Source organism: Cibotium barometz, chromosome 30, assembly GCF_041138505.1.
Source record: "Cibotium barometz isolate CiBa-2024 chromosome 30, ASM4113850v1, whole genome shotgun sequence".
NCBI lineage: Eukaryota > Viridiplantae > Streptophyta > Polypodiopsida > Cyatheales > Cibotiaceae > Cibotium > Cibotium barometz.
The window spans coordinates 25,710,373-25,735,604 of NC_141075.1; the positions used below are offsets into that span (position 1 = coordinate 25,710,373).

General features: G+C 44.4%; 1 protein-coding gene across 1 annotated transcript in view; it reads right to left on the reverse strand.

The window, feature by feature from the left end:
* The window catches only part of URE (urease), a 154,671-nt gene extending 129,675 nt beyond the window's left edge, over nt 1–24,996 (reverse strand). The window contains exons 1-3 of the mRNA XM_086824046.1: nt 24,870–24,996; nt 24,299–24,442; nt 6,545–6,615 (exon numbers count right to left, since the gene is read on the reverse strand). Coding sequence (XP_086680172.1) covers nt 6,545–6,615; nt 24,299–24,424 — 197 coding nt within the window. The 5' untranslated portion in view covers nt 24,425–24,442; nt 24,870–24,996. The remainder of the gene's footprint in view (nt 1–6,544; nt 6,616–24,298; nt 24,443–24,869) is intronic.
* Nucleotides 24,997–25,232: the final 236 nt, after the last annotated feature.

Genomic DNA, 25,232 nt, shown 5'->3' on the forward strand with positions numbered 1-25,232 from the left:
GGTGTCCAGGTAGGTGTCCAGCCCATAGTGCTCCATTTGTCCTGTTTCTATAAGTTTAGGTCCAACCAAATGGAAAATGGCCATAAGCTGTCCGGACTTCATTAATTTTGGTCCAACCAAATGCGAATGCATTATAAGTTGTCCGGCCACTTATTAATGAGTGTGGACCTGCAAACCAATAAACCTTAGTAGTAAATGAAGTAAGCTGTAAATTGAGTGTGGACGCACTTACCACCTGCAAAACCCATAAGCCCACAGTTTAGGCCCAACCAGGAGTGCACACACGTGTCCACAAGGTGCCCGGGCGTCCCCGGTCCCTCGGACTTCACAAGCCAAAATAACAAGCATTGTCCATGTCACACAAAGTAAAATAAAGTTATGGCATGCATCATTTATGCATTGTGCACATGTAAACTTGGAGAACCACCTATCATCATTCTTGTACTTGAAAATATTCCGCCTGCCATCATAACACACCATGTGTGCATGGCCGGAATCCACACGGGCACCGCCCGAAAGTCCACAAATGTCCTGCCATGTCCTTGGACTCATATGCATCCACTCATATGATCCATACACATGCCCAGGTATGATACATACATGCATCTGCATGTTTGTAGGCCTGACACGCATCCGCATGTCCCTAGAATATAGGGGTTTGTGACAGTACCCCCAAAGGTAGAAGCCGATGACTTAAAAGTAATTTATCGCTTGTTACAAGCATCTAAATCTAAGAAGCTGGACATAAAACCTCCTGAAACCTTTTCCGGCCAACACAATAAGCGTACACTTGACCAGTGGCTGTACAAGCTCTGCTTGTACTTCAATTCCATGGACCTCACCGATGCACAAAAGATTACCTTCACCGTGTCTTTGTTAAAAGACAATGCATTTTTATGGTGGCAACGGCGACTGTCTGATGGTGGGAAGACCGTCAACACGTGGGGACAAATTTGAGCGTGTCATCCGTAAGCAGTTTGTACCTACCAATGCGAATTTTCAAGCACGATCTCGCTTACGCCAATTGACCCAAACTGGATCATTGGCCTCTTATATCTCGCAGTTTACCAACTTGGTACTCGAGATTTCCACATTGTCCCCAAAAGACAAGCTACACGCTTTTGTCGAGGAACTTACTCCCACGTTGTGCACCGATCTTCACAAATATGACCCAGTCGTCCTTGCAGCTGCTACTCGCTATGCTGAAGACATAGCCGATATCCCGGCCACACAACGGGGATCTTTGTCACAAGGTCGCCCAAGCTCTTCTACTTTCAACAACGGCAGCAAATTTGTTCATGATGGTTCTAAATCCTTTGGCGGTTCTCAACCTCGCCCCAGTTCTCAGCAGTAGTCCTTCCAAAAGCCTCGACAACGAGAGGGGTCCTCTTCTGACCGACCATGGCGCCAGCAATCTTATCAACCACGAGGATCCGACCGTGGCCGTGACTCTAGACGCGACCATTCACGAAACCCAAAGCAATCTACTGCTACTACCGATCAATAGAAGACAAGTCTCTGCACCATTTGTTCCGGAGACCACCGATGGTTCGAATGCCCTAAACGATCCAGTAAATCGGTAGAACTCCAATGTCGAACCTTCCACCTCCGAAGACAAGTCTCAGGTCCAATCTGCAGAAACTTCCAAAAGCAAGCGTGTTATGGTTATATCCCAGCATGCGCAAGCTTGCATTATTACATCGGTGGCTCAAACACATCCTACCTCTTCAATCCCAGCCTCTGTGTCTACTCACGTATTGACACTAATTGGCTCTATTTCTCGCTGTCCCATTACTATCCTAACTGACAGCGGATGTTCTCACAATTTTGTGGCCACAACTATGGTGCAACGCTTGAAGATACGCACCACTCGCACTACCCACACTTATGAGATTGAGTTGGCAGATGGATCGGGTTTTAATTGCAATACGACGGCTCCTCAACTTTCCTTTCACATTCACCAATACTGTGATAAGATGGATTTTGAGGTTATGTCTTTGTCCCGATACGATATGATCTTGGGTCAACAATGGCTACATCAATATGATCCTATCATCACTTTCGCAACCACACTTTACAGTTTCGTCTGCGATTGCCATTACCGGAGTTGTTGTCAATGCCACCTTTAGCTTATCAAAGGCATGAGAAGCATCATCTATCCATCGGAAAGCAGGTGCTGATTTCAAAATCTCTGTCAAAGATGCTGCAATTTCTGAAAACTTAAAGACCTTCGTGTGATAAAAATTGGCAAGACCTAAGAACGATCTGACATCATGGATATTTTGCGGTGTCGGCCAATCTTGAATAACTTGTATCTTCTAGGATGAAATGATGTGCCCGAGGTACTCTAGTGATGCCTTGAAAAATTCATTCTTTTTTGGTTTGATAAAAAGTGCATTATCTCGTAAAATTTGGAAAACTGCATGTAGATGCTTTTTGTGCTCATCAATTGAAGCACTAAATACTAGAATATCATCCACATAAATAATCATGAACTTGTCCAAAAATGGTCGAAAGATGTCATTCATGAGACTCATAAAAGTTGCCGGGGCATTGGTTAACCCGAAAAGCATGACCAAATACTCATAATGTCCATACTTCGTGCCAAAGGCAGTCTTGTGCTCATTACCTTCACGAATACGGATCTGATGATATCCGGACTTCAGATCAATCTTGGAAAAAAGAAACAAATCCAAATGTGGAGCAAAGAAGGATTGTGCCAAATATGCCACCTTGGAATTCTGGTCAGGCACCGTCTCCGTAGCAGAGAAAACCATTGAGAGTGTTGAAGAGAAATCGGCCTTACGAACCCACCGCTTTGTCTGTAATGCAGACAAGGTTGGTGTGGAGGGTTGATCGCGAACACCTTGGAGATCGATGTCCATACCACTTCCATTTGAAGTTCTAACAGATGCTTCTGATCTTGCAACTGGCGCAGTTCTCATTCAACAAGGCCGAGCCATCGCCTTTGACAGTCATAAGCATTCAGCAATTCAAAAACGTTATCCAGTGTATGATAAGGAATTCTTGGCAATTGTTCATGCTTATCGAGCGTGGAAACATTATCTTTTGGAAGCAGATTCTGTTGTGAAGACAGATCATCATTCCTTAAAGTATATTTTCACCCAACCAGTTATGAATGCACGACAAGGCAGATGGGTGGAGTATCTGGCAAACTTCCATATGACTATTGAATATGTTCCTAGCCTTTCTAATGTGGTTGCTAATGCTCTTAGCCAAATGCCTCAAGCCTTAGCAATGGCGATTTCTACAGTTCAAATCGACATTCCAATAGCTTTTGTGGATCATTATGCAGACGATCGAGATTTTGCAAATGCTTTTCGAGTGATTACAACTCCACACTCTAGTCCTTCTGATTTGAGGATTTATGCAGCTTATTCTCTTGTCCATGGCTTATTACATTATCAGGATCGCATTTGTGTCCCTCATAACACAAGTATGCGTAAACTCTTGGTAAAAGAACATCATGAGGTTCCTTATGCAGCTCATCCTCGTATCAACAAGACATATCGGTTGCTGACAGCTTCTTATTATTGGCCTCAAATGAAGCAAGATGTTATAAAGTTTGTTACAGCATGTTTTTCTTGTCAACAAATGAAAGCCAGTAGACAAGCTCCAACTGGTCTTCTACAACCACTTCCAGTACCAAATGAACGTTGGGAAAGTATCAGTATGGATTTCATTACATCTTTACCTCGTTCTTCGAAAGGTAATACACAGATAATGGTGGTGGTCGACAAATTGTCCAAGATGGCACATTTTATACCATGCAAGAAGATAGCTCAAGCTCCGGATATTGCTTCATTATTTCTTCAGTGCGTTTTCAAGATACATGGGTTGCCAAAGTCCATTATTTCAGATCGAGATCCTAAGTTTACAAGACATTTTTGGACTTCATTTTTTAAGTCACTTAGCACAAATTTATTGTTCAGTTCAGTCTATCATCCACAGACAGATGGCCAAACTGAAAGAGTTAATCAAATTCTTGAAGAGATGCTTCGACATTATATTGAGTCTCGCTTAGAAGCTTGGAAAGATTATCTACCATTGATGGAATTTGCTTACAATAATTCTCATCACACAACAATAGGAATGAGTCCTTTTCAAGCCACTTATGGTCATGCACTAGTTGTACCATCAAACTTTGTTCTTCAACACTAGTTCTTCAACACAAGTGGCATTAGCAGATCAGTTAGTTCAAGAAATGCAAGATATTCTTCTTCAAGTTCGAGATCAGATGATTCGAGTTCAAGAACAATATCAACAAGTAGCTAACCGACGTCACCGACATGATGAATTCAAAAAAGGTGACATGGTTCTTTTGTCCGTGACTCCTCGTCGATATAAAACAGTGAAATCAGTTTTTCCAAAATTGCGACCACATTACTATGGTCCTTTTCGGATTATTAAGAAGAATTCTCCTTTGAGTTATAAGTTGGAGTTACCACTTTCATGGGGAAAGATTCATCCGACTTTTCATATATCATGGATCAAGAAGTTTGTACAAGGAGATTCTCCCGCTCCAAATATTTCAGATTATGTTCTAGAGATTGAAGATGAGCATATGATCTTAATCCCAAAAAAGATTCTTGATGTACGACAAAAAGAAACTCGGCAGAAGATTATTACAGAATTCTTAGTACAACGAAAAGACTTGGATGATTCAGATTCAACTTGGCAAAGTGATGAATATCTACACAATACCCAGAATTACTTCAAGAGTTCTTTCGCCAACAACAATCACTTATATGTATTATGACCATGGATCTGATTTTAAGTGGGAGGGAATGTCACGATTGTGATTTAATTACCCTTAATTATTCTTAATTACTCTTAGTCATTGAAAGGACATCAGTGAAGGGTCACACCTTGTCACATGGGTCATCATCAAGGGACACGTCTCTTCAAAGGGACACATCTATTGATTAAAGGACACACCTCTACATCCAAAAGACATAACTATTCATTGAAGAGTCACACCCTTTCGTCAGGGATGTGCCTCTTCATTTGTACCTCTTCGGGCCCTATTTAACAAGGCCTTGTGTCTCAATGCAAACAACTCAGCTTTCCGCTCTTTAGTTCTTGTATTCAATCTTAATCATGTCTCTTAAAGTATTAATAGACTAGGAAGTCCTCACAGTGGGTACCATCCAGTATGGATCGTGGAGGGGGCAATCCCCGAGACAGCCTTTCATACTGAGCCGGCTCACTACGAGTTTTAGGTCATGCCCTTTGAATTGACCAACGCCCCAACCACATTTAACCAAATGATGATGCAGATATTCAAGATCTTAATAGGTAAGCATGTGTTCATATTTTTTGATGACATATTTGTGTTTTCAGCTAACACTGACCACCATGAGCACTACGTAGAGCAAGTTTTGAAGCTGTTGGAAAGGAAAGAGCTCTTCAGCAACGATAAGAAGTTGAATTTATTCCTATCCAAGGTTCACTACCTCAGTTACATCATTAGCCAGGAGGGTATTAAGCTAGACCCCGCAAAGGTTGTTGAAATACTCAACTGGAAGGTTCCAGTTACCACCTTTGACATCCGCTCTTTCGTAGGCATTTGCGAGCCTCCCTTGTCGTACCATGGCATTTGAAGGCGCCCATGGTGTCAAGAGACAGTGTCCATAACGAGGATAAAACCCAAGGGCATCAATACTGCCTGTTAAGACCAAACATGCACGTAGTACTCAAACATCAACACTCTTACTACATAGCTCAAGGGCCCATGTATGCAATTGAAGAAAGCCATGCTTCAACAATGCCTCCCATAGGCTAGCACAAGATGGCTATGGATGAGCGATCTTATTAAAAGAAACCCAACATACTTGAGAGTGCCAATTTTGATACGGTTGTACCACTGCAGTCAAACCCCCAGCAACTATTGGATTCCCCTCTCTTTTCACCACAATGTGCAGGCAAAGAGCTTTTATCTTCTTTGATACTAAAAGAGTAAATTAAAACTAAGCTCTAAAAGTAATAAGAGGCCCTTTGTTGATGCTGAAATGCTGCTGGTCACCGCCATCCTATTGGCTCTGACAGCCCAACATTTGTTGCAAGGCCATTCGATGCCTTGCTTGGGCTCTATCATCCAGCATTCACCTTGCTGCAGTCCATGTTGCCCATGCATGATTCATCTTGATTATTACCCCCGCTCTACCTCACTCAGAGCTGGCTGCCTGATGTTAGATTACTGCTCTTCCAGCCACCTGGACAGTGTGAGATAGCTGGAACGACTTTATTGGAGTAAGGGATCTCAGGAAACACCATTTTTTCACCCTTTTTTTTGCTTACTTGCTACTCAAATTTGATAAATTCATTACAAGAACAGTTAAGAAGGATGTTTGCATGCAATACTGCTTAAATTTCATAGCACAAGAAGGCTGGGAGTAGTACCATAAAATGCAGCACAAGCAGCAAACAATGCAACATAGAAAGAAGTCTGGATGTAGGGCATGAAGCACAACAAGCGAACTTGTCATGGACATCAAATTAATTGAGTGAAAGTATCACTTGCCTGCCCAAGAAGTGCCGGCCAAGTTCCATAAGCTCTGCAACGTTTTTTCCTTCCCTTATAAACTCCAACACCTTTGACATAGCATGCATGGATGAAACTATGTCTTTTAGAATCAAAACGTTTACGACCAACATCAACACAATTAGCACCTTATATGCCTTTTTTGATTTATTTTCCTTTCAAAAGTGCAGCATATAGAAGATCATGATCCGGTTCTTGATGCCTTTATCCAATTTTTAGAGAATATAAGAAAACCTCCCTTTTCTGGGGGAGTCACTGCAGGTGGGGGCTTCATTAGGAGAAGGTGGTGAGGCCATCAGGGACAGCAATACTGCGAACTGTTCAACCAAAACTTGGTACCAATGATGATGAAGCTATTTTATAAAGTTGTTTTCCATAATTATCCCAAAGCATGGATTTCCAACATGATAATCCCTATCCATAAAACAATAGATACCATAGACCCACAGCAACTGCCGCACTATCCTGGTTGGTGGGCACTTCATGGCCGATGTAGCCTACCAGATGCCCTAACAAGTGTCTAGACAGGTGTTCGGCTACCAAGTGTTCAGCTGACAGGTGTTTGGCTAATGAGTGTTCACCTTACAAGTGACATCCACTTGCCACCATCTCCATCGGCTACAGCCTACCACTACACTTTTACTAGATCAACGGTGCATTCAAGTAGCTTGCGTGGATGGTGCCATCAAATCAGCAATTAAAGGCCATCACCATGCAGTAATCATGCCTTACTCAGTGCCAAACGGTGCACCTACCGTGGGATACCCCTTAGCCTTACCTCCACTCATGGCAAATGCAAATCTGGCCGGAACCGAAGCCCTTGCACTGTGCTAGGACGTGTAAATGTCAGACTACCAGCCTTCAAGGGAACTGCCATAAAGGACGCCGAACAACCAAGTGCAATGTTTCCTGCCAATGTGCAAAAGCAGAGGGTTGGACAGGGAGAATGCCTATGTGCTGTTGTTTCCTTCCACCTTGGAGGGGTCAGCTGAAATATGGTTAAGTCAGTTTCCGGTGCAAGTGGACAGTCCTACGTGATACCTCCAGACCCTTCCGTCCAAGCAATCGCAGTGTTGTAGGAACTCCACAACTTGAACCTGCTTCCCGGTAAAACACTCTCAGAGCTCATGACACAGGCGACTGTCAAAATGGCCTGCTTGCCTGCCCATGCAGGTGACTTCGTGGTGCGTCAGTGGGTGAAACAGGCTCTCCCTCGAACCACTCAACAAAAGATCCTGTAGAGCATCAGGCCAAGCACCACCTTGCACGAATTTCAAGAACTCGCCCCTCAACTCGAAAATGCACACCTCTTGTTCGAAGTGATGGCAACAAAGGGGCTAGCACTCCAGGGTCCACCGCCATTGCCAATGCCCTGGTGACCAAGCTCAAAATGCACGTGGAAACCCAAATGATCCAGAAGGCCCACAACGAAGAAGATCATCTCAAGCGTGAGCTAGCAGCTCTTAATCTCCAAAAAGCTCAACAAGAAGAAGGTATTCTTGCCCAATGCAGGAAGCAGATAGAAGAGCTCAAGGCTCAACAGGAAGCTGAAAGAACAGTTTGGTGTGCCATCTGTCAAACCACCAATCAAACCCCAAAGGAGTGTCGGAGAAGGTGAGACTGCAACTTCTGTGAGAAGGGCAGTCACAAGGACAAAGCCTTCTTTTATCTAAAAGGGTTCCACCAGTTACACCAACAACAGTAGCCATTCCCACCAACAACCACACACGCATGGGGATAGGCCCATCAACTGCCACTCTCACATGGACTACTGAAGCTCTTGCCTGACAGCCCACATTAATGGCACGTCACTTTCTGGTGCAATCATAGATGGCGGGACTGGTGTCAACTTGATGCCTGAGTTCACCTTGCACACCATCAGCCTTCAGCTCACCCGGCCTGCCAACTTCTGTGTACGAGTGGCTGATGAGCGTGAGGTCACTCCCCTGGGCCTGGTAGAGGGAGTACCACTGAAGATGGATGGTGCCCAGTTTGTTCCCGACTTTGTGGTCATCCGCCTTCTTCAGAGGTTCTAGAAGCACACTCCTTGTTAATTGGCCGACCTTGCTGCCCTGTGTGGGTGTGCTGCATGACTGGGGATCTGATACATTGTGAATACAATCATCCACACAGTGTGTACATCAACCAGCCCAGACGAAGAGGAAGGCATCATGCCTTAACACAAAAGATGCCGAATTGCTGGACTGGCTGCAAACAGCAGCAGGCACCCTGGCTTGCTGCATGGTGGAAATCGCTCCACTACCCCCTCCCAGTTTGCAGGCAGAAACGGAGGAAGAACCAATTGAGGGATTGAGAGAACCCATTACTGACCGAAGGTATGGCAAGAGGCTTCCCAAAGTCACCTCCACCTCACCAAGGTTCCGCCGGCCAAGGTGCCACCCCGTCCAACCAAACCCTCAACCAACAGTCACCCACCCATTCCTCTTGAAGAGCTCCCTCCCACATGGCAACATGACCAGTATAGCAACTTCCCAATCGACCAACAGCCAGACCACTACCCCACCATGCTCAACCAAGCTGCCCACAAAGATGAGCTTCCTAACTCTCTGCCCTCTCAAGATCCAGTGAAGGAATTCAATCTCGGCCCAGCGGAGGAACCAGGGCTGATCTTACTAGTCTCTTATCCTGAGGCCACTACCTTTAACCATATCAAGAAGCACCTCACGAAAGCCCCCATCCTTATTCTACCACATTGGTCTGTTGCATTCCATGTCCACACTGATGCCAACAGTCAAACTGCAGTACGAGCTGTCCTTACCCAACCTAGCATCGAATTTCAACTGGACAGGCCCATCTACTATGCCAGCCCAATAGAGCTAAGAGAAATTACAACACAACTGAGTGTAATGGCTTGGCAATTGTGATAGTGGATGAGCGACAGAGAAGAAAGAAGCTCGGGGAGAACAAGCATAGTGATGACCTTATGCGTGGGTTGTGTGCCTCCACGCAAGAGGAGATGGATAGGTGGAAGGCAGACATGCAGGTATACATGGCAACTCGGCTAAGCAAGATGCAAGAGGAAATGGTCCAAATGTTGGACACAAAAACCAGCCACCGTACCTCACTAATCATGGAGCTGGAGGCCCAAGTCTCCACCCTTAAAGTGGAAGACGAGACCTTGAGGGCACTCAATTCGAAGAAGGAGAAATTCAACTATAGTCTATCCCTCAATGAGCTGAATACACTTAGAGAGCAAATGAAGACCCTCCAGGAACAAGAGGAGAAGAAGGCAAACGAGGCAACCACATGCGCCGAGATGATTAAGAAGACACAAAAACAAGTGGAAGAGGTGGGCAACTGGATTGAGGTTGCCAAGAAGCAACGGAACCCACCATCATCCCCAAACATCATCAATGACACACTCCAAGACGAGAAAAGAAGGAAGATTGGGGCATTGAATGTGAGAGTGGTGGGATGGAAGGAAGGAGCCTCGCCGAAAGAGGATGCCATAGCACTATGCAGAAAGTTGGAAATCCCTAATACCCACTTCATCGAGGCATGGAGGGTGGGCAAAGACACCACCAAGGAGCGCACACTCATCCTCAAGTTTGCGGGGTTGGAGGCAAGGCAAGTATTCCTTACCAAAAGGCGGGCACTAAAAGGAGAAAAGACTTACCTCGAAGACGATCTCACACTAGCACACGTGGCACACAGGAGGGAATGCATGCCACACATCTTGTGTCACCAGCCTGGACGTTTCCCAGTACGAAAGGGGTCTGGTGGACTCCAGGATGTCTAAATATTTGGAAAGTACAAGCTTTGGGAATGGGGGATTATCCTAGAATACAAAGGACCACACTCCTAAAATTTAGGAGAGTTGCTATTTTTGGCCCGACTCCGATGGAAATTCTGTTCACGTCATTACATCTCGAATTGAGCAGATACCAAGAGTTGGCAAAGTGCCTATGATAGAATGTCTACCAGTTGGGATATTTTTAGAGATAAAGTTTATGGAAGGACCCTCTCTTAGATTGGGACATGTGGCAATAAAGTGGACCAAAGTGAGACAAGTGGCCTGACACTTGTTAGAAAGTGGATCAAAGTGAGACAAGTGGCCTCACACTTGTCACTTCAGCTATTGTGTGGCTCTCCACTTGTCATTGTAGCCTTCTCTTGCCATTTTAGCTCATGGGAGGCCCAAATCTATAAATTGGAGCCCTCTCTCTTCATTAATAGAGGCTCTCTTGCTGCACACTAGCCTCTCCCACCATTGAAGGCTTCCCTAATGATGGCTACTCTCTTTCTAGATCATTTGAACTGTTTGAGGAAGGTGTTTAAACGTTGCCGATTATATCGGATATCACTAAACCCTTTGAAGTGCCAGTTCTGGGTCAAGCATGGCATGATACTAGGACACATAGTCTCAAAAAATGGCATATCCACTGATGATAGCAAGGTCATATTGATCTTGGAACTACCACCGCCCACCAACTACAAAGGTGTGCAAAGGTTTATGGGTCATGTGGGTTATTATCGATGCTTCATCATATTTTATGCAGAGATACCCAGACCCTTGTATAAATTGCTCATTATCTTTGAGTGGACCAAGGAGTGTCAAGAGGCTTATGATCGTCTGAAGCAAGCCTTGGCAAGCGCACCCATTTTGCGACCTCCCAATTTAAAACTAAAGGCAAGGGTATTTAATCATTTATTATGATTTCTAGCCATTGTACTTGTTGTACTAGCATCTATACTTGCTGTACTTGCTGTACCAACCACCGTACCGGCTATACCAACTGTACCAACTTCTGTACTTGCTGTACCAGCCATTGTACCTGTACCTGCTGTACTACTCACTGTACATGATGTACCAGCATTTGTACTTGTTATACTTGCTGTACCAGCCACCTACCAACCATTGTACTTGCTGTACTAGTCAGTGTACATGTTGTACCAGCATTTGTACTTGATGTCAGATGTACCTACTGTACCAACCACCTACTAGCCATTGTACCTGCTGTACCAGCCACTGTACTGGCTATACCAGCCATTGTACCTACTGTACTTGCTCAATGGAGAGTTGTACTTGCTGTACCAACTCTATTGCATGAAGACCCGTGGTTTTTTTTTTGGGGGAAGAATCAGTACCCACACGGAGGTATATGGATTATATTGTTGGCTCAGCATTTCTACAGCCTATGTTCTCGCTTGGTTGCCTCATGTTGGGCTGTGCTATGGCATTTGTATATGGATAATCCGGCATCTCCCGTGGGGAGAGTAAGGCTCTCAAAGCTTGTACATGATATTATTCTCCTTGGGTAATAAAATACTCCAAAGGGGGGGGGGGGGGGGGTCGGCCCATTCCGGCCTCTATGTGGTGTCACATGTGCAAGCTCCATTTTCAGCATTTGTGGATATTTTGTCCAGCTTTTATGTTTTATGCAAAGTGATATGTGTTAAGGTTGTGGCCATGATTGAATGTTTTAATATGCTTTGATGGTATCGACAAGTGTGTCAAAGGCCCTAGTCCCCTGGGCACCCGCGAGTTACATTGGTATCAGAGCATAGGCTTTCTTGGAAGCGGAGGCTTCCTTCTATCAATAAGGAAGAGAAAAGATCTCCAGTGTAGACCACACTTACCATCATCGCTATTAAGCATGGCCAGCCACTTCATAGCTTATGAAGCAAGAGCATGAGCAGTAGACAACTTATTGATCTAAGGATTTATGAATTCACAAAATTTATCTTGGAAGTATGGAGTTGGCTTTATGTGCATACGTTTAGCACTCTTTCCATATGGATATTGGGGATTATATTATCAAGCTTACATGCAAGCTATATGGAGATATATCTCAGGATATCTTAAGAATATGGTGACGAGATATTTCTTTTGGCTTCATGACCAACTTGGCAAAGAAAAGCTAAGTATACTTTGACTTTGCAAAGTTAGTGCTTTTGCTATGAAGTGTTTTTGATGTTCACTAACCCTTGTATAGCCATGCAAGGAGAAAGGTGTTGTTGTTTGCCTTGAGATGGTTTCACGGAAACATTGTTTATGGCTTCCTTTAATGGGATTAATTCTTTTCATGGCTCCCTTTATTGGGATGGATTATATCTATGGAGATTTCTTTCTTGGACGAGATTTATATAGATATTGGGCTTCACAAGCAATTTCTATGGACGAATCTGTCCAAGTTTATCGAGAAGAAATCTTTGGATATCTCATGGATATTATGCTTTTATGGATAAAGTCCACCTCTACTCCAAGGTGTGTGGTTAGCACGGAGTATGTGGTAAGAGTTATGGTATACAAGAATTATGGTATACAGGTCTATGGATTCCTAGACTTCTTTTCTAGGGATTTGGATCTATCCTCAGGTTTATGGATTATTCTTTTTGGCTCCCTTTATTTGGGATGCATTGGACTTATTAAACTCATGGTTCACATACCCTGTGTAGTGTTCTCTTGTCCTACGTGCTCTCTTGAAGATTGTTTCTACCATGTGTGGGTGGAACAATAGAGAGCAGATGGAAGGGAACATGGGCACTTCAAAGGGTAATGACAAGCACAACATACCCTGTGTAGTGTTCTCTTGTCCTACGTGCTCTCTTGAAGATTGTTTCTACCATGTGTGGGTGGAATAATAGAGAGCAGATGGAACGGAACATGGGTACTTGAGAGGGTAGTGTGAGTTGGTGGCCGAAATGCCTACAAACTATTGGTGGCCGAAATGCCTATAAACTATGTGCAGCACAAATGCTTATGGAACACCAGGCTATTTATGCCTGCGAGTGATTGTTTTATCTTGTTACTTGAGCCCACCTATCATCCAAGGTGTGTGGTCAGAGTACCAACACGGAGTGGTAAAGTGGACATGATACCTGGTTGGCAAGGGACTTATATGTACGCCAAGGGTCATGTGGATTGGCACATGTTTGTGTGCTTTGAGCTTGGATTATGATATCTGGACTTATGGGACTGTTTTGTCTCGCCCATTTATTTGAGACATGGATTTATTTATCTTTATGCCATATTAGAATCACTATCTCCCCATACAGAGGCCAAGAGGTTCATTGTTCATCTCACCATGCATGTGGATTCATGTTTGGTTTGTGAGAGGGCAATTCAATGAACACTCCACCATACACATGGATTCGTGTTGCGATTGTGGAGTGAGTGTTTCATTGTTTCCACACCATGCTTGTTGATCAGAGTTGGGATTGTATGAGAGAATTGTTAACACATTCATCCCCAGTTTCTGCCCATTTCTGGTGCCCTTTTGGTCCCATTTGTATGGCCCTTGACTGTGGGCTGGCCACCCCTATTTTACATATTTTTTTGGGATTTTTCCCAGCCATTCTGGCATTTTTCCAGCCGGTCATGTCCAACAGCTCCAGTCGGCCTGTTTATGAGCTCCAGTCGGCCAGCACTTCCCCACTATAAATAGTGGGTGCTGGCCTCTCATTATTCATTCAGTCTTGTACATATTTGCTCCCTCACTTATGAGACTAACAGTGTCTCTTGCTTGGGACTGTTTTGGTTCAATATATTCAGCATAGTTTGCTCCATATCTCTCTCTCTCTCTCTTGCACTCTCTGTTCAGCACATTCTAGTACCACTCTGCTTCCGCTCTGTGCACTCTTTCATGGTATCATCGCTCCCGGTTTAGCAACCTTTCTGTTGCCCCAGATTCAGCCCTGTTTTCAGCACCTTCTCTGCGTTTTCTTCCAGATCCATAGCTTTTGCTGCTGCGTTTTCTGGACAGCACTCCGCTGGTCGTTTTTTTCTTCAGATTGGCTTCACCGATTCAGCCGTCTGGCTCTTGTTGTTCAGTGTTTCATTGCCCACTTGGAGATTGGACTGCAGGCGGCCTGTTTTCTACAGTACAGCACTCGTTCACTGTTGCGTTTTCCTCTCCAGTGGCCCTTTCCCTTTGCAGAGGGGGCTTGTGGTGTTGCAGGCTTTGGTGGCACTCTTGGTACCTGCGGAGGACACCTTTTCTTCAGAGATTGTGCGTTTTCTTGAGGACAGCCCAAGCTACTGTCTTTGTTGTTGCCCTTCCCTCTTGCACCCTCTTACAGCATATTCCCTAGCCCTGTGCGGCTACCTTTTCTCTGTATATCAAATCCGCATTTTTTGCTTCCCTCTTCTGGTGACCTCAAGGTTGGAGGTGCAGTCGATAGAAGCTTCTGCGTTTTTTTGCTACAGGAGGATTCTCGGGTGCTGTCCAGCCTCTTAGGGCTGCATTTTGGTGGGAGGAAAGACCCTATATCAGCGTTTTCTGATTTGGACAGTTTTATCTTGTGAGGGTTGGTTCTCTTGATTGGATCAATGATGACAACTTCAGATTTGGCTCCCGTACCACTCTCTTGTTATTTCCTTGATGAGGCAGACAAGTTGGATGGTGGTAACTTTCAGTCATGGAAGTTGCAGGTTACTTCTATTCTCAAGGAGTATGGTTTGATGGAGTTTCTCTCGTACAAGAATCGGTGCTTGCCGGACCTTGCCTCTGCGGAGGATGTGTGTCAGTGGAGGAAGACTGACGGACAGATCTATGGCTTTCTCCTCCTGAATTGTCAAGATTCGGTTCTTCGACACTTCATCTATACTCCTGATGATGCTTCTACCTTCTATGTGTGGCAGTTGCTTTGTGACCTGTATGGTGATGCCAATGACCGGCAGATGCTTTCTGCTTCTGGGTGCTGTGCAGCCAGTGATTTTGTGGATACTTCTTTTGGAGATGTTCCTGCAGTGAAGGATATTGGGCCAGTTTTGCTCATTGCATCTGAGGAGTTTGTTTCTCTTGTTGCCCTGCCTTCAGTTTCTGTGCATACTTCTCCTTGCCAGGATGATATCTCTGGTAATGTTTTTGAGAAAGACAGTGGGCTATCTTTGCTCACAACTTCTGAGGGGGATTTTTCTCCTATTGCTTCGTCTCCGACTCTTTCTTCGACAACCAGTGACCAGGATGTGTTGCTGGTCCCTTTGCCTTCTATGGAGGAGCCTCCTTCTACGCTGTGTTATGCTATTGAGGAGGCTCTACTACTTCAGTTACCACTACAGTGAATGTTCCTACTTCCCTTACTCTGTGTGAGGATTTTGGATTGTGGTCAGGTGTGTCCGTGACCATGCTTGGGGCACAGTGGTACTTCCAGGGATTGAAGGATTGGGATTGGGATTTGGATTTGGTTGGGCCTGTGGAGTCCCGACATCAGTTTTCAGAGGGGGCAGTTGAGTTCTTACATCTCGCGATGCCGACCTTCGAGAAGGGTGCTATTATACAGCATTTGGCTACTCTTGGTACAGAGTTGGAGCAGATGGACTCTTTCTTTTGAGGGTATTATCTTCTTGGAGCTACAGACTTCTAGGGATTCCTGTGACACTATGTTTATATTTGGGTTTGGCACCGATATTTGGAGTAGCACGATGCAACCTTCATGGTTGATTTCTTCTAGAAGAAGAGTGTACCTCGCAACTTATTCTGTTACTTTTGTAGCTGAGTTGCTGTGGAGATTGCTTGTGGAGCTTTCCTGGTACCTGTTGTTGCTGCTTTCTTTTGTCTTTGACAGAGGACGCCTTCTTCGGCTTCTCGGAGATATGTTCAGCATCTGGCTGAGAGGGGGTGTTAACACATTCATCCCCAGTTTCTGCCCATTTCTGGTGCCCTTTTGGTCCCATTTGTATGGCCCTTGATTGTGGGCTGGCCACCCCTATTTTACATATTTTTCTGGGATTTTTCCCAGCCATTCTGGCATTCGGTCATGTCCAACAGCTCCAGTCGGCCTATTTATGAGCTCCAGTCGGCCAGCACTTCCCCATTATAAATAGTGGGTGCTGGCCTCTCATTATTCATTCAGTCTTGCCTCTCATTATTCATTCAGTCTTGTACATATTTGCTCCCTCACTTATGAGACTAACAGTGTCTCTTGCTTGGGACTGTTTTGGTTCAGTATATTAAGCATAGTTTGCTCCATATCTCTCTCTCTCTTGCACTCTCTGTTTAGCACATTCTAGTGCCACTCTCCTTCCGCTCTCTGCACTCTTTCAAGAACATGGGAACTGTTGGGATTGGGAGAAAGGATTGCCAGAACTATGGAGAACCAGCTTTTTTGTCACCATGGTTTGTGCTCTTGAATGGCACCAGTTTGTGTGCATAGCATATGTTTCTGGTCGAGGCACTAGTTTCTTGTGCATGGCACTTATTTAAGTGTCTTAGCACCTGGTTGGTGATTTTCATTGGCATATGATTATCTCATTGATATTGGTGATTAAGACATAATTGCCTCTTGTGCCTGTGTCTAGCATATCTTCCATGGAATTCTCACCCATTTATTTTGGGACATGATTTTGATATTGGTATTATGGAGACTTATTTAGTCTCACCCATTTCTTTGGGACATGGATTCTTATGTAACTCGCCGGTGCCCGGGGGACCACGACCTTTGACACACTTGTCGATACCATCAAAGCATATTAGATTTTTGAGACTGTCTCGTCTTGCCCACTCAATGGGACATGATTATATCTTGAATATATGGCTTGAAGCTTAAAGTTGTTGATTAAGAAGTTGGGGAGGATGTCACCAGCATGGACATTTCCGAGTACGAAAGGGGTCTGGTGGACTCCAGGATGTCTAAATATTTGAAAAGTACAAGCTTTGGGAATGGGGGATTATCCTAGAATACAAAGGACCACACTCCTAAAATTTAGGAGAGTTGCTATTTTTGGCCCGACTCCGATGGAAATTCTGTTCGCGTCGATCAAAGTGAGACAAGTGGCCTCACACTTGTCACTTCAGCTATTGTGTCTACCAGTTGGGATATTTTTAGAGAGAAAGTTTATGACTCTCTCTTGAAGGCTACCGGCTGTTGGGGACTGTTTTGGAGGCTTCCATCGCGAAGAAATACTGAAGGCAAGGGTATTTAATCATTTATTATGATTTCTAGCCATTGTACTTGTTGTACCAACATTTGTACTTGCTGTACCTACTGTACCTGCCACCGTACCGGCTGTACCAACTTCTATACTTGTTGTACCAACCACTGTGCCTGCTGTACTAGTCACTGTACATGCTGTACCAGCATTTGTACTTGCTGTACCAGCCACTGTACCGGCTGTACCAACTTCTATCCTTGCTGTACCAACCACTGTGCTTGCTGTACTAGTCACTGTACATGCTGTACCAGCATTTGTACTTGCTGTACTTGCTATACCAGCCACCGTACCGACTGTACCAACCACCGTACCAACTGTACCAACCACCGTACCAGCTGTACCAGCCATTGTACCTACTGTACCGGCTGAATGGAGAGTTGTACTTGCTGTACCAGCTCTATTGCATGAAGACCCGTGGTTTTTTTTGGGGAAGAATCAGTACCCACAGGGAGGTATATGGATTATATTGTTGGCTCGGCATTTCTACAGCCTATGTTCCGGCTTGGTTGCCTCGTGTTGGGCTGTGTTATGGCATTTGTATATGGATAATCCGGCATCTCCCGTGGGGAGAGTAAGGCCCTCAAAGCTTGTACATGATATTATTCTCCTTGGGTAATAAAATACTCCAAGGGGGGGGTCGGCCCATTCCGGCCTCTATGTGGTGTCACATGTGCAAGCTCCATTTTCAGCATTTGTGGATATTTTGTCCAGTTTTTATGTTTTATGCAAAGTGATATGTGTTAAGGCTGTGGCCATGATTAAATGTTTTAATATGCTTTGATGGTATCGACAAGTGTGTCAAAGGCCCTAGTCCCCCGGGCACCCACGAGTTACATCTTGGATGTACAGAGGGTAGGGAAATGGGCAGTGTACAGAGATGGGAGGGTGATCATCATCGAGCGGCGTGCCCAATGACGGTGCGAGACCTATGAGACCAAGCTAGAGATTGCGGTTTGGAACTGCAATGGCGCCTTGAGGACAGATGCAGTTCTGTTCGAGGAGACATTTAGAGGGAGAGACTTGGTCTTATACACAGAGGCATATCAGTTCCAAGGGAGTTGGCTTCTAGAGGTGAGAGGATACAGATGGGAGTCTGTTCACCGCCCACACCCACGCACAACAAGGGGTACCCGAGGGTCGGGAAGGGTGCCTTTACTATACAGGGAGGAGCTTCAGCATGTGATACAGGTGGTCGGGCGGGATGAGGCTGCACGGTTTTTGTGGGTGAGGATCCAGATAGAGAGGGCCCGGGACATCTACCTTGCAATGTGCTACTTTGCACCCTCCACTTCTAAATATGCCACCCATGGAGAGTCCCCGGATCCATGGCTGAGAGTGTAGGTCAAATGAGACATACGTGGCCCAAAACCCATAAAATGCATCAATTCAACAAGGAAAGACCAGCCGACATGATCAAAGGCTTTCTCCAAATCCACCTGAACCATCACCACCTCCTACTTTGTTTTCCTTGCATAATCAATGCCTATTTGAACATTAAGGTTATTATGCAAGATCATGCGCCCCTTTATAAACCCATACTGAGCAAGGTGTATCAAGTCCAACAGAAACTTGTATATATATATATATATAGGGAATGCTACAGTCGGCCATCTTTTATGCTGTCGGCCAGAATACTAGATGAATGCATGTGTCTTCTTCATTTAATGAAGCACTTTTGATGCCAACCAGAAGTCGGCCACTGTTAAAACTCTAGCTGCCTGTTGTATAGAGCATTGCTGCCAGCTGATAGAGCATGGGCAGCCAACCATCAGGTCCCATACTTTCCCTATACTGATGATGATGATTAAGATGCTGCGCTGCTTATCATGATGATGCTAATGCTGATGTGACACTGTTGATGATGATCAAGTTGATGACCATACTGATGATGATGTCAATGTTGATGAAGATGCTTCTGATGCTAATGCTTCTGCTAACTGACACTGCTACACTAATCAGGGATTAGACAGTTCATGCTGAAGATTAAGCCATGGCACGGGGTGCACGTGACAGTGTACCACGAGATGTAGCTGTAATCTCCTCATACAACATGGAATAGATCTCTCTCTCCTCTTGAGGGATGTCAGGGATCTCCTTGCACTTTGTGATATCAATCTTGTCAAGATTGACTTGGCGAGGCTCGATGGGTTTACCTTTCTAATCTATCAATCACAAGTTGCAATGACAGAACGCAAGCCTCTCCAACTGTGCAGTTAAGAGCCTATTCCTATTCTTGGTGTGGAAAAGTGCCCATGTACTCTAGTTTCTCTCACAAGGTCCTGAACTACAGTCTTGTGAGAGAACTCTCATAGCAATCCGTCTGCAAATAAAAATCAACACCATTCATCATTGAATAGAGTCCGAGTATCCGACACAAGAATGATATCAAGTATAAGACTGTTAATATTCTTAGAAAAGTTATACTTAATAACTTGTTACTTACCAAGACTGGAGTACCAATGCCATATTTCTCCCACCAAGACGCAGGCTCCAATTGTGTGTCCCTCAATTGTGCTATTGGCCGTCCAAACATGTGGCTATTGTTCCAATATATGAGAAGCTCATCCTCTAGCTTTCTCATAAGTTGCACACATCACCATCCACTAGCCTGAAATGTAAGAGCTCCATCCTGTCTCTAGCTCTTCACTCAAGTACTGCTCCTCACTTCTCCAAAGAGGATGCAAAATGTGTGCAACCGCGTAGATTGGCCTATGAAACCAATCCCATCATTGGTTCCGTATCTCCCTAATACCTTGAACTCTACATATGAGTTCAAAGTTGCAAGTGGAAAAACAAAAAGTAAGCAATGAGCATATACTTCGTACTTCTGAGTTCTATGATCTATCCAACTTCAAGAGAACGAATAAGTTATAGCTCTCAAGAGACAATAATGTACAAGCATCAAAGGCTTCTCCAATCTTGTCCATGAACTCATAGAGGAGCCCAATGGTACTCCCCTCCATGTCTATGAGTCGAAGGACACTATACATGGGATTGAGTGTCTTGACAAGTGCTTGCGCATCATTCCACGAAGTCTCCCTCATGATGAAACTGACTTTTTGTGCATCTTGGTCATCCCATATTGCCCACTCATGACATACCACTGTGCGCATTAGGCCAGGGCGCACCCTCACAAGACTCTCCACCACAATGAACATGTAGGCAAAGCGGATTTTGAATGGCTTCAAGAGCTCAAGGTCAGAATTGGCTCTATACATGCTTGGCACTTTCGGCCTCTCATTGACAAAGTTCACCATACTAGAGACTACGAAAAAAATGTTTCTCACCCAATCCAGCTTTCCCACATCTTCTATCATCAAGTCAAGGCTAGGTGCAAGCATCCTTCCCATGGAAACATAATTCGATCCATTGTCTATTATCACCTACACAATGTTGTCTGGGCCAATCTCCTGTATAGCCTAGCGTATATGCCTAAGGATGAACTCCCCTGTCAACATTGTCCCCACCACAGAGGCATCTATGGCACGAATAAACATAGTGCCTTTGCACTTTGCATGAGGAGACCAAAATGTTATAAACACTCTTCTTCACATCAACCCAGCCATCACACATCAAAGTACACCCATACTTTACCCAAGTAGCCTTAAGAGGCTCCATCTCTATCTCCCCTACTAGCTTCTCTTTCAGAAGCTTTGTAGTACGCAAGGCCTCATATAAGGGACCATCCCACTCACAACCTATGCGTGAGATTGCTCTAATTGTTGTCCTGCATCGAGGAGTCCGCAAAATATTGAAGGACAATGCACACTGCACAAATAGCTTGGTTATCTCCCTTGTTGCCTCCTTCATGGAAGCCTTTTGAAACCTTACCTTCACATGCCCTTTCTTCAACAAAGGTAAAGTGGTCCTCTTTTGCTCGAGGTGTTGATCTAGCGCTGCCCCCCATAGTAAAGTGTAATGATGTTGACTTTGCATGTCACCTACTGTAGAATCTTGCTGTTCCACAGTGATGGCAGGCTCTCTTAAATGATCAAGATCCACGATCTCCTCAACAAGAAGGCCTAGTTCCTTAGCCTTCCAAGCCTTAAGACTTTCATAAATGTGCCTTGGTATGACCTTACAAGGTCCACCCCATGGCCCTTTGTATGTGTCAAGTGTGCCTTCAACCGTGTAATGCTGCTAGGATGCACCTCTGCATAAAAATTGCACCTCCATTTTCCTGAGCTTGAGCCTACATACTTGCTCTCCCATGTGACATTGCTCCACAAGGGATCCTGTGTGCGAGGCATCTTGCAAAGCTACAAGAGAAATACCCTATTGCTTGCAACCTAAGACCCTACATAGGTTATGGGAAAAAATCCCCATTTTAGTTGTAGGAAAAAAAGCCTGATTTTACACCCTAATAACTATTGCCAATACGGTACACCCATAGTATTTATGGGGCCATAGGCTATAGCTGCATAGGCTCCATATTGCAACCTATAGAAGCATATGCCAAAAAAGAAAGGGCAAAAGGCTGCAGGCAGTTGGCTACAACAGCCTATATAGTACAGAAGCATATGCAAAAAGAAGATAAAAATACCCCGACTCAAGGTAGGCTTACCTTGGCACTTTCACCCGTGACCTGGCAGCTTCACAGTCGGCCAATCCAGGGTACACCATACACAGCAGTAGGAATCGGGACAGATGCATACAAATGCAAAAGGAGCACCTCGAAACGTGTGTCACAAACGGAAAATTGGCGTAGCAATAAGATCGATTTTTATGCGGAAAATTTTTTTGATAAAAAACATGTTTCAATAAACGAAATGTTTCCATCCTTTTCGTACAGTGTGTAATGCGTTTCAAAGCTACTATGGCAAGACAATTGTTCAGCTCACAAGTGACATCCACTTGCCATCTCCATCGGCTACCACTACACTTTAACTAGATCAGCGGTGCATTGGTGCCACCAAATCGGCAGCTAGCAGCCACCGTGCAGTATCATGCCTTACTCAGTGCCAAATAGTGCACCTACCATGGGATGACCACTTGTATAAACATGTAACTCTTGGATTTCTAGAGAGACTTTTGGAAGGAATCAAAGTGTTAGTGTTTCGCTCTCATGTTCTCTATTGTCTCTTGAGTCGTGTTGTTGATTGTATGTCTATCTAATAAGCATAGTGTCTTGTCAGAGTTGTGTGAGTGGGTCGTGGAGTGTTGGGCAGCAGCACGGAGATTTGCTACAGCCGAGACTTATGGAGCTGCATGGAATACATACTTGACTGATTGGGGAAAGAGCAAAGGAATTCAAGCTATAGGTCAAACTGTTACCACCCTTAAACCTCCATCCCACATTACATTATACTAGCCAAGTTTGTAGCTTGTCCAATGTACATTTCAGTTGATTACAAGCCTTTACAAAATGCATTGCATGAGAGAGACAGCTGAGGGCAGACAGAAACTACCATGAATCTTCTTCTATGCTCTTAGAGTTATGCTGCTTGTTAGTATGCACATAGACCTTCTATGAATGCATTCCTGTGTTTCCAATATAAAACAACTAGTAGCAGCCAGAAAGAGTGAAACATAGTTATTGGAGATGACCTTCCGCAGCTTTACATCGAACATGAATCCAATGATGTACTCCCATCCAGACTGAGTCCATAAAGAGGCCACTTTCACAAACAAACCAAGGATGGATTTATTGAAATGCCAAAGGTTCACTTATCAGGATTTTTGTGGGGCACCTCCATGTTTCAACACACAGCAAAGGCAGTCCAAACACCAATGCAAGTGGATCAGAATTTGACATTGAAGGACAGTAGACAGTTTTGTTAATAGTACACAAGGCTCTCACCAAGCCTCATGTATCTTTCAAGCACCAAGCTGGGTCTCAGTTAATGCTCTCAGGTTTCTTTAAAAAGCCCCAATAGAGCTATCGAAAGGCAGGGAAGAGTGTTCGAGTTACACTCCAGGCAAAATCTTGATGCATTCATATGACAAACATTGAGCAAGACACTACTTGCTTAGTGAAAAGCTATCGCTTTTCTCTTGGCTCATGAGTTGTATCTTGGATGCCAAGTACATCAAGTGTATATATACTCCAGGCACATTCATATGATTCACATTGAGCAAGACACCACTTGCTTAGTGAAAAGCTATCACTTTTCTCTTGACTCATGAGTACTATCTTGGATGCTAAGATAGCAACCCACATTGGCCCGCTTGTCTGATCAAGGCCACATGTTTTGCACTTTGTAAAGAAAGTGATTAAGGTGAATTCTAGAGGACATGAGAGTAACGTGAAAGCAGCCAATGGACCAAAGTTGTATAGCCATTACGTTCCATGTTCACACAGAGCACATTTATGACTGCTTTGTGAAGTCGTGCACTCTGCTGTATAACTATACACACAGTGGCCAGCATGGCTCAAACAGTTCCAGTGAAATTCTAACTGAAGATGGCAGGGTAGACAGATTGGGCACAATCCAAGATGGCCATCCACAAACTCACATTGAGGGGGGAGGAATGGAGGCAGTTATACAAGGGGCTCTTCTCCACCCCATTCCATCAACTGGCTGCTAGGAATGCTTTTCCAACCACACAAACACGCGCACACGGCACACATGCACACACGTGCATGAACGCACACATAAACAAAAGCGCACACAGATACACAACTGATCAGAGGACTTTGCCTGTGGTCTCTGTTTCAACTTCAACATCAAGTGTTCTAAAGGTTTACCAAATTGTGTCTGGAATCTAAATATATGAATACCAAACAGAGGATACTCCTAGAGACAAATAGAAGTAGCACCAAAAACAGAAAAAGAAAGTGAAAGAAAAGGAATATAGAAGAACAAAAATAGCAGATTGAGGGATGGGATGCTTACTTGAGAAGCAATAAGGGCAACGGCTTCTGCACAATTGAGGCGGAGACCTCTAGCAAGGCGTTTTTGTGCAAGGAAGCATGCCTGATGCAAGAAAAGCTTCTCGCTTTCCCTGGGCAGAAGCTTCATGGTGGCCCTTGTTTTACCCTGTTGTCAAAATTACCACATTGTGAGGTCTACTGGGAGAACCCAAATAAGGAAATATTTATTTTATTTTTTTTAAAAAACAGATTTTGAGAGAGCAAGCGATGGGCTGTGCTTCATGGAGGCCCTTTGTTTTTCCATGTTGCCAAATTTATCACATTCTGAGGTGTATTGGATGAAGGAGGAGACACACACACACACACACACACAGATAATTTGAGGTCTGGAGAACCCAACACACACACACACACACACAAGATTTTGAGGTCCAGTGGTAGAAGGGAACTCCTCCCTCCCTCCCTCCCCCCCCCCCCCCCCCCCCCACACACACACACACACACACACATATATTTTGAGAGCTGATCAACTGTGGTAAGAACCCAAAAAAAAATACACACAGATTTCGAGAGAGCTGATCAGCTGTGCTTACCTCTTGTTGTTGGAGGCTCTCGTGCAGCAGAAGGGCAACAAGCGCAGCACGCCGCCAACCTCCCTTTTTAGCCGGCCTACCCAAAGAAATTTTAAGGTGCGTGTATAAAGCCCCGAATGGTCCTACCCTCGGGAAAGCGCCTCAACCTTGACTTTTCCAAAATCCCCCAAAAAAAATGGAATCTTTTTCCAAATAAGTTATTGTCATTCACCCAAATTAAGCGGTTGACTCCCACGTGACATCGTCCTTAAAAAATTAATCTTGTCTCTCTTCGTGCCAGTGTTTCTCTCAAGTTAACATGGATGTGCTTAAAAAAATAAAAATAAAAATAAAAAATCGGATGGATTTAGAGTGTTTCTCTCA